This window comes from Carex rostrata, chromosome 6 (assembly GCF_964058835.1).
Source record: "Carex rostrata chromosome 6, lpCarRost1.2, whole genome shotgun sequence".
Lineage (NCBI taxonomy): Eukaryota > Viridiplantae > Streptophyta > Magnoliopsida > Poales > Cyperaceae > Carex > Carex rostrata.
In genome coordinates, this window is record NC_135923.1 from 6,998,796 (window position 1) to 7,015,464 (window position 16,669).

Below are 16,669 nucleotides of genomic sequence, written 5' to 3' on the forward strand. Positions count from 1 at the left end.
TCAACCCCTTGTACCGTATGTCAATAGTGTTACAAACATGGAGCGGACATTGGGAACCGAAAGGCAACCAATGTGAATGGCCTGCATATAATGGCCCAAAAATTATACCTGATTCGGATCTGATCAAGAAAGGACGGAGACGACACGACCGCATACCGATGGAAATGGACAGAATGCGTGGTCGGAGACTCGGACACCAGCCTCATCGTGAGACAATTGATCGGAATGCTGCAGGTATAGCTGATCAGTCAACTATAAATACATGTTTTAACTAAATTCATAATTTAATACATGCTCTACACTACATGTAGAGGAGGCAACAAGACAGGCACAAGCAGCAGCAGAGCAACCGGCAAGAACAAGTACAACTGTTTGGCGCACCATCGGACAACATTTCAATCTACGTCGTAGAAATTAACTTGTGTGTGTTATTTTTATTTGTATATGTTGAGAGCTATTTTTTTATTTGTATATGTTGAGAAATTAACTATTTTATTATGTAATTTTTTAATGTTGTTGATTATGAAATTGTAGACGATCAAGATGGACAGTAACAATCGACAAAAGACCGAGGAAAATAAAAACAAATGCCAATTCACTGGAAAACAAGAAAAGGACTGTCTGCGATGTGTGCATATAAAAAAATATTGTAACTACGAAATATCTGATGATGATTTCGTAGATAAAAAAACCTGGCTAGCACGTCCTATGGGAAAGATAAAAAAGACTGGCTAGCATTGTTAGTAAGTAGGTTGTCAATTTAAGTTTAGTTGAACTATTTTATTTGTATGTGCTAAGAACTATTTTATTTGTACGTGTTGAGAACTATTTTAGTTTAGAGGAGACGGTTTCGATGAAATGGTTAAAGTTACAGATACCGGTTTCGAATACCAATTAAAAGACAGAAGGAAATAAAAATAATTAAAATTGAACAACTGGTTCCAAATCTAACGGGCAGTACAACCAAAATAGATAACTTGTACAGACATAGATAAAAGATAAGTAAATAGATCAAAGGCCGGGCATGTGGCCGGGATAATCTGCAAACGTGAAGCGCCGGGTCGCACGGCGGCGCCTATGACCCCTTCCCAGTTCTTCTTCTGGACTTCCCTCGCCTGCACTACCATCAGATGGACGTGAATGGGATGTGGATGCCTCTGCGTCAACAGTATCTATAGGTGGACGCGAATGGGATGTGGATGCCCCTGCGTCACCACTATCGATAGGTGGCCCTTCAAATAACCAACTAGTCCTCGGATGCTCTTGCCGCAAAGTCTCCATAGATACTCGTCGTGCAATATCGATATCCGCCTGCTCCTGCAAATCCAACAGATCTTCTATGTTGCCTGTGCCTATTCCCTGTCTCTGATAATCCTCCCAAGACGGATTGCATCCACTCTGATCCTGATTCACCTGCAATTCATACACAGCTTTAATTCCTAAAAAAATAATTGTAATTCATAAAAAAATACTTATTCAAAACGAAAAACATACCTGTCCGAGATCAACGTTCTGATGTAGGCTGTAACTCGGCCCATGCGTCTGCAAAAGGCTGTCCGGATTCCAAGCTTGCGTCCCCTCATCCTGAGATACCTATAATTAGAATTTAGTTTGATAAGTTGTGGTTTAAATACAATTTTTTTAAGTAAAATTACAAATTACCTGTCCGGGGTCTGCGACTGGATGTGGTGGATTTACCGGTGCAAATGCTTCTGGTGAGATGTACTTTCTCCATTCGGTGCCGTCGTATAACCAACCCTGAAAAGGATCTGGGCCTTCGAATCTAGGCGGTTCTGGATATGGATACGCCCCAATAGGAGTAGGCTCGTCCGATGGGATCGTTTCCCAGTTTTCTGGAATCCCCGCCTCATCCATCATTTGCCGGGCACGTGGACCGAAGCCTGTATCACAGCAGAGACGCCAGCCGGTTCTCATCAGTTTTTTACCAAGCCTTCGCCACCCCTTGGTAAAGAACATCTTGACGCCGTGCGCCAACTCCCCAATCCCAGTCAATGCCTATACACAAACAGTTTCAATTTTAGCAATTAGGAGTCTTACATAACTGAATCAACGAGGATAGCAATTAAAAATATTTACAGTTCGAGTGACAAGTGGTCCGCTGGGAATGTATCCACTCGGCCCGTGCTCTGCTATAGGGAGCCACGTTGTACGATCCATTCCTTCCACGTGCTGACTAAACAGATAGACAGATGACATACATCTCTTCTGGTACCACTTGCGATAACGCGGAAGGTCGTTTTGGTCAAACGAGCGACCTTCTCTGATTACTTGCGCCTCATACGCAGTAGCCAACTGAACATATTCCACGTGTCTTGTGGCCCAGGAACCGTTCTTCTTTGAGCCCAACATCAACCTGTTCATAATTTTATAAGAACTTAACACCCAAAGGTAAGTAACATAAATAAGGAAAATGACGGTGAGTAAACCTTACTTGTGCAACTCGATATGCGTGTGTCTATTCAGTGGTTCTGGCACCGGAATCTCTTGAAACAATCCGAATTGGCGCATGCAGCGATCCGGATAGGTATGCTCAATGATCCAATAAAATATCAGTGGACCGCGATACAAGTAGTATGGCTGATAAATTTAGCAAGAATGTGAGTTATAATTTATAAATACGGTAACATATAACTAAATAAATAAATAGATTGAAACATACCCTTCCCTGCTGGGTCACTGTCGGAAGCTTGCTGTAGACCCTCCCGTACGGCTCCCAATTCACATGATCCTCAGTCAAACTCTGAAACTGGCCCCGCGGGATACGTGCACCCTGGGTCTTGTAGTGGGAGGATGCCACGTATTTGTGCGCACAACACCATTTGTACGCAAAAGATGCGCATGCATCAAGCGATGGAGCGCCCCAGATAGGTTCCCAATTTTTAGTTTGCGGCTCAGGCCGGAGAACTGGAAAGCGGGTCCATGACCAGTGCTGCAGAAGCATCACCGGACCATACATAGATCCTCTCCCGGGCTCGGTAGCGAGACATAGATGCCGATACAGATATGCAAGAACTGCTCCACCCCAATTGTACTGTACCGGCGTGTCCAAATTCACAATTAGATCGAGATACCACAATGGTATCCCATCCCCGCCACTGTCTGGGTACAAATTGGACGACATCAGGTCTAAGATATATGCACGGACATACCTAGCAAAATTCAAGACAAGGTGAGTACATTATTGATAGGCTAAAGAACGAATAAATTGATATATATATATATATATATACTTACCACTTCAGGATCTGCTCGTCGCGATCTTCCGGTAGCTTCCCAAATCGTTCACGAAACTTAGATTTCAGGAATGTCAACTCCATGCTTCTTTCATTTCTCTCAGACCCCCGTTTTTTGAAAAGTTCACTCTGCTCATGCTCTTTGATTCCTAACAATTCGAAGAGCCTGCCTTTTGCATTCCTCCCGTCTGTACTCCCCGTCACTGGGACTCCCGTAATGGGCAAACCCCATAAACAGCTCACATCCTCCAAAGTAACTGTAATTTATCAAATAAAAAAAATATAAATTTCTTCATTTGAATTGTCAGTAAATTAACACAAAGAACAGATTTATTTGAAATAGTTTCGAAGTTAATACCGGTCATCTCTCCGAAGGGAAGATGAAAGGTGTGTGTCTCAGGACGCCACCGCTCCACAAGTCCATGTATCAGCCCCGCATCGATTTTTCCTCCCGGCATGACTGCGATCTGGTATAAACCCAATCGAATCAAGAATGGCGCGTATGCAGCGTGGTACGCGGTCATGCAACGGTAGTTCTTCACGTTTATAACCTCCTTTTTCTACATTACCGAAAATAAAAATGAGAAATTAAAACAAGATGATATTTCTGAAAAAGTCAGAAAAAAAGAAATAAGTAATTGCTTACCTCCTCAGAAGCCTGACACACCCTGTGACTGCTATGCGGTATCCACAACAGATCACTAAAAGTATCCCGCGCCATAGGTACTTCATCATTGATTTCGTCTGCCAAGCTACAAAATTAATTCAAAGTTAATCCATTGTTTTTGAAATTTATAAACTAATCTAAACCGTTTTGAATGTTTCAAATTATTTCCAAACCAATTTAGATTACCTAAATTTTGTAAACTATTTTATACTATTTTAAAATTTTCTGAATTATTCTAGATCATTTTTGAACTTTTCTAAATTATTATCGACTATTTTCGAACAAAAATAATTATTCGGGCACCATTTTAAAATTTTCTAAATTATTCTACACTATTTTAGAACTTCCTAATTTATTTTTCACTATTTTGGTATTTTACAAATTACTCTAAACTATTTTGGAACTTTTTTAAATTATTCTACACTATTTTGGAAGTTTCTAAATTATTTTTCACCATTTTGGAATTTTACAAATTACTCTAAACCATTTTGGAACTTTACTAAATTACACTATTTTGGAAGTTTCTAAATTATTTTTCACCATTTTGGAATTTTACAAATTACTCAAAACCATTTTGGAACTTTTCTAAATTATTCTAAACTATTTTGAACTTTCTAAATTATTTTTCACCATTTTGGAATTTTGCAAATTACTCTATTTTGGAACTTTCTCAAATATTTTTCACCATTTTGGTATTTTACATACTCTAAACTATTTTGGAACTTTTCTAAATTATTCTATACTATTTTCGAAGTTTCTAAATTATTTGGGCACCACTTTAAAATTTTCTAAATTAACCTCAACAATTTCAAAATAATCAAAACAATATTCCAAACAAATTGTAAACAATCTTTCAATATTCCAAATAATATTTCAAATAAATATTTGAAATATATTTCCAAATAATTTTCCAAACAATCTTAAACAATATCCGAAATAATTTTATGAATCTAAACAATCTAAACAATCCAAACAATATTCCATAATTCTAAACAATTTAATCAATATTCCATGATTCTAAACAATCTAATCAATATTCTAAACTATTCTAATTAATAGCAGAAACTATTTTAATATTTAAAAAAAAAAAAAACCTGATTAATCTCTGATGCAAATCTTCTTCCCTGATGCAAATTCTTCTTCCCGCACTGATGCAAGTGAGAATGGCACACTCAATTTCGGATTAAATGCAGCAGCTCCACGGGTGTACAGTAACCGGTTAGCCACGTGTCGTCACCTCAGTATGCATGACCCCCACGTTTAAAAAAAAAAAAAAAAAAAAAAGTGGGTTCGGTTAACCAATAACCGGACCAAGGCCACGTGTCAGAACCCCTGCATGACCCCCAACCCCACGCGTCTAAAAAAAAAAAAAAAAAAAAAGGGCTGGGTTCGGTTAACCACTAACCGGACCATTCTTTCCGGTTGATAGCTCACCGAACCAAGCCGGTCCGCTTCACAGTTAACCGAACCTGTCTCCATCTTTCCGCTAAACAGATAACCGGGTTTTTTGCATTGATCCGGTTAACCGTTAACCGGAAATTTGGTCCGGTTAACGGTTAACCGGTTTGGGTAGAATTTGAAAATCACAGCCAAACCGGTTAATATTTGAAATTTAATTAAATTTTTGGATAAAAATAAAAAAATCGGAAGAAAAAGTCTTCCTTTCCAGAGAAAGCCCAACAAGTGAACAAGCAAATCAGATTCAATTTTTATCCAACAGTGTATTTCCATCAGAAGTTTTTATTATCAGAAATATATATTAAATATTTTGTCGAAAAGGAGAGATGATTTTTTTTTTCCATGCATTAGAACCACATCAATTATAACATCGATTTTTTTATTCATTTTTATTATTATTTACAAATATTTAAGTATTTAACACATTTCCAAACATAAAAATTATGTATATCCAATCCCAACATGATCTATTTCTAAAATATAAATTGTTTGTTAAAATTTAGCTGATCCATTGTTATTCGCATAAGACTTTTTTTTTTTTTACTTTTTTTGAGTTAATATTTACAAAAGATTTTTTTAGACGAATTTCAAACTTATAATTTCTCACTTGGAGGAAGATTATCTTTATGACTAAATCAAAGGCGATTATCCATGCAAAGACATTGATTGCGATAACTAATTTACTTTCGAACTATCTACTTGATTGCGATAAGAGAACAATTTGGTACTTCAGTTGAACAAGTTCATGAGTTTCATTGGCAAAGTCACTGTCATATGGGTCCCACAATCTCTCCTTTAATTAGCTTTCTTTTATAAAAAAAATGTGTTAATTTTCAAGGATGCCTTGTGGTAAAGTCCAATAAATATCTCAGAAATTCTTTTTTACTGGAAGGGGACGATTTGACAGGGACTTAAAAAGTTGCATAATAGAATAGCATTTGATACTAATCCTCTTTTCTTTGACACTTTTTACTACCTTTGCACCTATGTTTGTCTCCGGATTAATTATTATATTACTAATTGGAGCCATATTTCAATTGGAAATTAGACGGTTATCTTTGTAAAGGGGTGCCTATATATGTAGGCTTTTTGGTTCCCTAGTGAATTGGGGAAAGAGGAAAAGAAAAGTGATCATCATGTGCTTGGTGATTACTACTTTCACAAACTTTTATTTATATAAATTGTTTAAAATTAATATAGAAAATTGGATAGAATGTAGCAGAATTTCGATCTCATAGATAGCTACTCGTATTTTAGGTGACGGTGGTTCACATATCTACATGAATTTAGAAACTAAATTTGTGTATAGTTGGTGTGGTGAGATAGCTTAAGGAATCAAATTCTCTCTATGGCATCAAAATCTCCATACAATTTAGAATAATTATTTCAATCCCCACACTTCAGTACCCCCATTGTACCCCCATCTCTTAAACAGATTTTAACTTCCCATAAACTAACTTAACTAACTAATTTATTCAAAATACTAGTATAAATACTTGGAAGATAATACATTAATACTTGCAAATTAAGATATTAATACTTGCATGTCTAACTTGATATAACTATATGGAGAGACCACTCAAACTACATGGGGAGAAGAATCATACACATTTTTAGAGGTGGATTTTTTTTTCTTTTTTTCAATATCTTCCACATTTCTCACGTTCTATGAGGAATTTTGCGAATCTAAAACCACGAATGTATTCTACGCAATTTTATCTTTCAAATGAGATCCATGATGACGTACTTTCGGATTCATCGTCACACAAGTATTTATACCTCATTGTGCAAGTATTTATACCGCATCATACAAGTATTTATACCTATACTTGTAAGTATTTATCCCCAATCGTGGACCCCGCATCTCCGCATCACATTTTCCTAATCGTCCCTGCGTCAACCTTTCTCTAACAAAAATAGTTGACCACATAGGTATAAATACTTCAGTGCATAGATATAAATACTTGTAATACTTGATATTAATACTTTTAAATGTCAGCAGTGTCATATGTGAAAAATATTATGTATAAATACTTAAATGACGAGGTATAAATACTTGTATGATGACGAACCCGAAAGTATGTCATCATGGATCTCATTTGAAAGATAAAATTGTGTAGAAGACGTTCGTGGTTTTAGATTCGCAAAATTTTTTATAGATCATGAGAAATGTGGACAAGATTGAACAAATAAAATTGGGGGTACAATGGGGGGATGAGAGTGCGGGTACTCATATCATCTCCCTACAATTTATCTATTTTTCTATATTATATTTATATAGAAATATATAATTTCTATATAAGTAAAAAAATATGTGCTTACTTTGCTTTGGAAATTTGAACAATGAGTACATCAACATATTCAAAAATGACATAAAATTTATATATGTACAAAAATTAAAATAAACCTTCTCTTGTTCTTTCTGTACATGTAGTCCTATCCTTTTCTTCCTTTGATTTTTCCTTGTTCTTTTCTTCTTTCTTTTTTCTTCTCTTCAATCAGATCCATAATTTTTTTTATCAATTGTAATTAGTTTTATATGTTCATTTTTTTTTACCTGTTAATTTTATCAAAATAAATTAAACATATAAATCTACAGTACAATACGTCAAGTATATTGTTATTCAAATTATTTTATATTATTAATAAGAAGAGAGTTATAATATCACAATTTTTAGTATCACAACTTTGAAGAAGAAATGAGCGATCTAAACATTTTCATTGAAAAACCCAACAAACCCTTAGTTTGCATAAGTTAAGAATTATCTAAAAAGGGCAAGAAATAATTGTAAACGTGTGGAATTACTACCTAATTGCAGAGTTCTCTTATACCAAGTTATGGAAATATGGCTCTAAACCAAGTTGCTGGAGTAGAAATGTTGACCAAAAATATCTTCTGTTTAAGATTTTAATTAATCCATAATCCATCCATCCATCCAATCATTCCCTCCTTGTTGGAACTGAATTGCCATCTATTGGCTGTCCTGGTTTGTCTTCTTCCACTTGAACATTTCTCAAATTATAACTAATTATTACAAAGTACATAATTAAAAAGGGCTGATCTATGAAGCTGTGACAACTGATTTCTTGTCCCAGTGATTATAGATTAGAGTGGGTTTGTACTGGAATGAAATCTTCTCCTTTTCTTGAGAAAAAGGAGGATCCTCCTATTCTTCAATCTGAATCGTTTAAAATCGATCAAACGGCTTCAATTACATCTGATTTATTTGTGCTTTGAGATTCGTGCCATGTTAAAAAGAAATTGAAGCCGTTTGATCGATGTTGAACGGTTCGGATTGGAGAATAGGAGGGTCCTCCTTTTCTCAAGAAAATGAGCAGATTGGCTTCCGGTTTGTACTGATGAAATTTTTATTTACACCATAATAAAAAAAATCAAGGTACTCTGATTTTGGAAGAATTTCACATCTATCTAGGTCGCCAAGTCAATCTGCGACTCCATTTTTGGGGAGCCGCAGATTGGCTTAGCAGCTCCCCAAAAGTCAAAAAATGTACTGTAATATTAAATATATTTAGGTTTTGAGGAATCTCCAAACCAATATGCACCCCTCTAAGAATGGGGTTGGAGATTGGATTGGCAGCCTGGGTAGATGTGAAATTCTCCATAATTTGGGATGGTTTGGTGTTTTTTTTTTATATGGTTTAAATCAAAATTTCGGTTTGTACTGCTAGTAGTATGTATGATACTATGTTTTTTTTTTTCCCTCTCTTTTGAGATTTTATTTTGGTGTTGTCTTTATACAGGTTATTCTATTTTGTTTTGTATACTGATTTGTAATTTAGCTGGTGTCAATACAAAAATTTGAAGATATCAGTATTTACTAGTTATCCTTGTCCAGCCAGTATAGTACAATTAATACTGCACCTGCTCCTATTACACGGTGATTGGTGAAATGGACTGATACAGTCACAACATTAATTAAACCTGGTTATGTCAATATAAATCAAATTAAGACATCTCTAATTACTTTAGTACACAATTAATTAAATCCTTAGTTAATCAATAAATTCATACATATCTACTATGTTAATCAATCAATTCAATCAATCCTTAGTTAAGACATCTCTAATTCAACGTGTCAAGAGCTAGCAAAGCCATACATGAAAAATTAATGCCAGTGAGAATTAATAGCAATTAATCACTGCAGTTGTATTTCATGTCAAATCTACTATGTTGAGAGGTCGTACTCTTACAGCTAGGTCAACAGTTGCTTGATTTGTATGGGCTCCGTTAATTTAATTTGTTCTTCGTCACATTCTCTTGTTGAAGGTTTATACACCGACAAACATTTTAATTAGGTGTATATATTCACACCTGGATTGTATCTACTTTGCGGATTTGTATGCGCTTCCTGACAGGCGACAGGGTGTTGTATTATTTTAACTAGGCCTTTGTTTTGAAATAAAAAAATTGTATATGATAAAAAATTGAATTAGTCTTTATTTATTTTTTTAAAAGTAGCGGGTTGTAACCCACCAATTTTATTTATCATGAAACCAAACAAAGAAACAGTATACTGGTACTGGACTGCTGGTACCAATGCTGTCAGTACATGCTCAAGCACATAACAAAATCAGCTAATACAAGTACTAAAAGAATAAAGCTGAAGCTAGCAGAATTACACACAAAATAGACGGAAAAAAAGGGTACTAAATGCTAAGAAACTGCTTAGTTCTTCTCAATTCCTGGAATTGGCAGAGGTACAAGAAGTTGAAGGTCTGAAGCGGAGGACATCTGGATCGCTGATCTGAACTAGATGTGCGGTCCAGATAATGAGATACTCTTGAAGCATGAACTGTTGGGGCATTATATTTTTTTTGAAAAATAGTGGTAGATACCACCAAATTCATTGAAATCAGAATCATTAGCACAATCGATCTGGTACCTAAAATTGGTACCAAAATCAAATGTGGCAAGTCTTTACAACAGTTCAAAACAAAAGTAGCAACATGAGAAAATAGCAAAAACATAATAACATGTACAAAACATAAGGCAGCAACCTAAGAAAATATCTAAACAGCATAACATGCACATAAAAACTAAGTACTGCATATCTAAAAGGTCTTCATCCTCCTCCTCTTCTCCAGACATTAGAGATGGAGGGTTGCCATTGCCAGAACCCTGCATATCTTCCACTGGTGTTTTCTAGAACAGCGACAACAGAAGGTCCATCGCTTGGGTCGTATCGGGACGCCTATCTTCCTCCAACAGAATGAGATCTGGGAGATCCTTAACATCAAAAGGCATTATAAGATTTAATTTAAAGAAAGAATTATCCTCTCTAGATTTACACCAAAATTGAGTAAGAAAAATAATCTTAGTACCAATAACCCTAATAGAACATGGAGAACTATCATTAAAGCATAATCTATTTCGTTCCAATCAAATGATCCATAAGACAGCCCCTCTCAATAATTCAACTAATAGTCTACATTTTAAAGGGATAGAAGCATCAATTAACCATAATTCATCTAAAGTATGACTCTATTGTTGGGGCATTATAACTCTATTGTTTTGTTATGAGGCCATTTAGCTAATATTCAGACATAAATAATCAATTGTGTGAAAGTAATTTGCTTGCACTAAGAGTCTTCTTAATCTAATAAAATAAAAAATTTAGCAGTTACTATTTCAAAGACATTTAAACTGGGATTTGTCCTTATATATGGGGTTTTTAGCACTCGAAAATCCATCAAATGTAATCAATTGTGGTTAATATAAATGAGGGCTTAACCTTCACTGTTCTTCAAAGAAAAAAAAAAAAAAAACTGGGATTTGTAAAAGAGTAGGGTTAAAAGCCCCATTGTTTCGTACCCCAATCATTTTTCCACATTTTTTTTGTTGAAATTGCTTGGTAGTGGCTTCCAAGTTTACCACATTTTTGTTTTCGTTGTCCAAACAATTAATCTGAAAAGCTCAACATGATATTCTTTGTAAAATGGAACAAAACAATAATCTCGTTATTGATATGTATGCTGAATTGGAATTTTGTAAATGGGCCCGAATTTCACAGAGCTTTGCTAAACTTAACTCTAAACAGTCTTAATTGTACTATCCACTGGATAAAACAGGCCCAAATCCATCTTCGAATTCCCTTTTCAAGCTGTATTACGAGTTGAAAGCGTGCTCTCCGTGAGTTCGGATTCTAAGTAACTCAAAATTTGAGTTTGGACAAGACCATTCGATAAGATCTGACAAGAATATATAAAGGGTCGTTAAATTTCTAACTTGGACTGAATTGATTCAAATTTTAATAAGATGGTCTAAATCTAAACTCAAAATTTAAGTAATTTGAGGGGTATCAAACCTGCTCTCCATTTCCTTTCAAGAGGCAGCTTGAGATGAGTGCGTATCCTGTGAGATATCTCATCGTGTGCGTGACTGACACATACGGTGCATACCCGTATTTGAACGGTTGAGATTTTCCAAAAAGTTATACAGGCGGGGAGATATCTCAAAGAATGCAAATTCGCTTGAGATGGAGGGAAGCGTATCCTCTGCAGAGTCAATCCCAGCTTTTAATCTGGTCCGTTCTTTTCGGATCAGACGGATCAGATCATATCTTGTCCGAATTAAAAAAAAAAAAATATATTCTCAAAATTTGCAAGATCTGATTTGGTCCGTCTGATCCGAAACGAACGGACCAGATTAAAAGCTTCGCAGGGATTGGCTCCGCAGAGGATACGCTTCCAAGATGGAGAGGGGGGTGGGGGCCGGCCTTGTCTAATCAGAGACATTGGAGCTGCATTAAGATTCGTGTGCACTAAATCTGTATGAATCGTGATGCAATTCGAACTGTTTTGATCATGCATTCGGACCGAATTTGATGAGACTTTGAAAATTCGAAACGCTCCTGATTCTAGCATGAGGTACTTTTTTGAATAAAAAATTGACTATGGCTAATATAACATCAGTGTTATTTCAGCCTATATAATACCAACTCCAAAACCTATCGAATCGACTTCAAACGGTGAATTCAAACCGTTCAAACCGTTCAAACCGAGCTACTTCATTAGTTGTGCGTTTACATCAAAATTTATAATTTTTTGAATTTATTTAGTATCAAGTCAAGCGGTCAAATGTGTGAGTTTTTAAGTTAATTTTAATACATTTATTTTCCAACATTTTTACCGTTTGATTTGATATGAAAATAACTAAAAAATATAAAAAAAAATTGTATGTAAACGCATCACTCATAAAGTAAATCGGTTTGAATGGTTTGGATTAGTTGTTTGAAGTCTATTTAATTGATTTTGAAATTAGTGTCATATGACACTGATATTATACTAGCCGGACTCTAGAAAATTACCATGTGAGAGTGAGACTACAATTAAGAGGTTGCTAATTTCCACTTTTTGTAAAGAAACCAACGGGTGATAACTTGTATAATTATATGGAAACAAATCTGCTGAAATTCTCGTGTGTGAATAGTGTTTCTGAAATCTCTTCTTTTTTGAATCCAACCGTTAAACTGTTTTGAGATGCATGCACATAAAATTCAGCTATTTTGAGATGTATGTAGAGAAAAAATTGAACAGCTAGATTCAAAATTTCAGAAATACTGTTCACAAACCAGAATAGCAGCAAATTTCATTTCTAATTGTATTGGCAACCTCTGAGGCTGCAAATACGACAGGCCGGGGATCAGCCTGGGCTTGAATATATTTGAGGAGCGAAAAGGCTTTTTGATTGGGGTAATTGAAAGAAAATCGGTAAAAGAACAAGAAAAATTGGTAAAAAAAAAATAGTAATATAAAGAGTTAGGCTATGTGCATATTACGGATTGACTCGGATTATAGTCATATTTTTATTTTAAAAGTTCAAATAATTAATTAAAATTATTAAATATAATTTATGTATTAAAATGTTTTGAAGACCAAATTATAGATATTTTAGTTTTTTTGTAGTATTTTTAGATAGATTGAAAATCACTCGATTTAAAAGTTCAAAACCATTTGAAAATCACTCAAATTATACATATTTTAGTTCCGAATCATCCAAACCATTCGAAATTGCTTTAGGATTCGTGCATGCTAGATCAACACGAATATTGAAGCCATGCTCACAGATCTTAATGTGATGTGTGTGGATCGGATGGTAGAGGAACCCTTCAGATTCAAATTCAAGTTTGATGAGCTTTTATATACTTTTAGGAATTTTATAATGAGTTTTAATATAAAATGGGTAAATTTGTGAGTTTTTGAAGTTTAGAGGAGGAAATGCATAATTTTAAACTTTAGAGGAGGAAATACGTAATTTTGATGTTTTTGAGGGATATACGTGAAATTTCCCTTTTTTTTGTTCACCTTGATGGCTTGATGTTAGGCACCATATTCGGAAGTATTAACAAATTGGGAAAATGTATATCCTGGTGTAATTGATGAATTCGTATCCCCTCAGGTTACCGGACTGAGTAGAATTGAATCGGACGGTCTGAAAATGAAGTGGCACGAATCTCAAAGCAAAAATAATCCTGCCCCCCTGTCATCTCGAATGCCAACCGGCTGAGAATAAATCTGAGCCGTCCCTTTCAATTGTGTTGATTCAGGTACCTGGGAGGATACGGATCCTTAATTGATTGCGCCATTTTTTGTAAGCTTCGTCCTGACATGTCGGTCCCAGTGCCAATATCTTCCTTATCAATATATGGTAGTAGAAGGAGACACGTCAGACGGTCACAAGTCACTCGTGGACAAAAGGGAATGGGACTATCCTCCCGAATGCGTATCCTCTGCATTAACTCAAAAGGGAATCTTTTAAGTTAAAGAATATTAACCGTCTGATTTTAAACGGATCCAATCCGGCCTCTGCTTATGATATAGGGGTTCTTTAATATCAGTGTCAATCTAATCTACACGAATTTTAAAACAAATCTGATGGTCAGGATTCATTAACTCAAAAGATTCCCTTTTGAGGTAATGCAGTGGATACGAATTCCTCTCCCACCGTCCCACGCTAGTTAGCCTTTCCAAGGACACCTGGCGGGACCCGCCGAGCTTCTTCAATTCCAAATTTCCAACCCGGCGGCCCCAGTTCCCGAAGTGTTCGACTCCTATGGTGCTAATTTTAGACCGACACTTCGTATAGTCCGTATTATTTGAATAATATATTTTTTTAGTTGTATCCAGAAATTAACTTACGGCGTGCCGGTAAGCACGGCACGTTTTGTTGATTTTTTTTTTTAAAACCATAATAAAACAAATAAAATTTTAGAGAACCAATTTGATTAGTTGGTTTTTAAAAGAACCATAAGTGTTGAATATATAGCTTATTCACCATAAACAATTTACTTTGTTCTCTTGCCAAATAGTCTATTCAGCACCGAAAAGTTTCATAAATTTTCAGCATTAACTATAACACAAAAAATGAAGAGGAGGGTTCAAATACCTCCATGTTTTTGTGCCTTCATCATGCCTCCATCTCTCTCTATCATTTTCAAAGTTCAAACAGTCGATCCGAACCGCTCAACCTAACCTCCATACTAAAATATGTTTGGAGACCAAATTTTATATTTTTAGGAATTTTTTTACTATTTTTTTAGATAGGTACAAAATCAGTAAATCTGAACCATCTAAAAACAGTATTTTTGTATTTATCTAAAAAAATAGTAAAAAAATTTCTAAAAATATAAAATTTGGTCTCCAAACATATTTTAGTATGAAGGTTAGGTTAAGCGGTTCGGATCGACTGCTTGAACTTTGAAAATGATGGAGAGAGATGGAGGCATGATGGAGGCACAAAAACATGGAGGCATTTGAACCCTCCTCAAAAATGAATTACTTTTCAGTGCCAAATAGATGATTTGTGCCGAAGGCTATTCGGTACTTATGATTTTTGTAAAAACCAATCAATCAAGTTAGTTCTTCAAAATTCTGATATTTTATTTATGGTTTATTAAAAAAATTCTATTTTGTTAGACGTGTCCGTACCATGTTCTTAATTGTGTTGTGTTCGATTTTTCTTGAAATCAACACTATTAAGTATGACACGTCTAGACATAGACACAACACAGATACAAATACGGTGCATCTATTTTTTCTATTTTTTTTTTAAATATTTTTTTGAATTTTCGTTTTAAAACACAAAAATACTACAAAACATTTAAAAAAAAATGAAACTAATCTAATTTATTTTTCAACTTTCTAATTTTTTTTATATTTACAATTTTTTAAAGTAACACACTAACACATCATCAAAACCTAAAACAAAAAATAAAAATTGACACGGCACATCAAAATACGTCATATCAACTATCAAACCATACCGTGACGTTAAACGTGTTAGTTTATAATAATCTAGAAGTAAATAATACGATGATTTTTATCACATATATTTTGTTCATGAATTGAATGATTAATCATTTAGTTGCCTTGAGTATTATTGCATTTATGGATCATTTCGAGTTCATGACTGGAATTGTGAAACTCCATAATATAGATGATATATATTCTTAAAAGTCTCTAACCGAGGTAATTAGCAAGAACACTAATTAATCGTTACAGGGTTAGTATGTGAATTAAAATATGGTTAAGTTTTACAAATCATTTGACAAGAGATGTCATTTTAATCACATAGATACATGTTCCAGGAACATGGTATTTGATAGACCCCGAATGAAACATTAAAATGAATTGTGTTCGTGTCATTAATGTTTTCATTCAGTATTAAGTTCTACAGTATGAGATATTCGTTGTTCCTACTAAGAGATGTGTATGTGTGAGTGATATCTAATGCTGTCCACAGAAAGCAATTATAATAGTAGCACTTCCGTACACATAGCTTAGCTGAGGAAGTGATGGTTTACCAAAAGTACTATTCTCTCTTGTATCTCTGTACGAGTAATCATATTTGATAATTTGCTTAAGATCAAGAAAATATTAAGTTAGCAAGGATGACACACACCTACCTTGAAACTGATCTGATAGCTATGAGACAGAAGAACTGACACAAGTAAATAGTTTACTGGATCGTGATATTATACAGTACATTATCATCTGTGTAATTCAATGGTCATAGTGCATATGTCAAATGCCTCCTATGATTATAGAAGTTAAAACAATTTTAATTCTATTTACCAACATAACACAGATCTTATTGGGTCACAGCGTATCGGAGCTAATCGGAGAATCTTATTGATTAATTATAAATTAATTATGATTAATAATAATATGGTTATAATTAATTATACATGATATAATTAAATTATAAATGTCATGTAAAAATGACAAGAAAAAACAAAAGGTTAATTTATAAACGTACACGTTACGTTGT

At 34.7% G+C, this 16,669-nt stretch overlaps 1 protein-coding gene across 1 annotated transcript; it reads right to left on the bottom strand.

The window, feature by feature from the left end:
* Positions 1-978: 978 nt before the first annotated feature.
* Positions 979-2,000, bottom strand: LOC144555122 (uncharacterized). Its single transcript, XM_078303350.1, has 3 exons — positions 1,663-2,000; positions 1,495-1,593; positions 979-1,413 (listed from the first exon to the last, which is right to left on the bottom strand). Exons 1-3 carry the CDS (start codon positions 1,975-1,977, stop codon positions 1,012-1,014), a joined length of 816 nt encoding a protein of 271 aa, XP_078159476.1. The 5' UTR covers positions 1,978-2,000; the 3' UTR covers positions 979-1,011.
* Between the last annotated feature and the right edge of the window lie 14,669 nt (positions 2,001-16,669).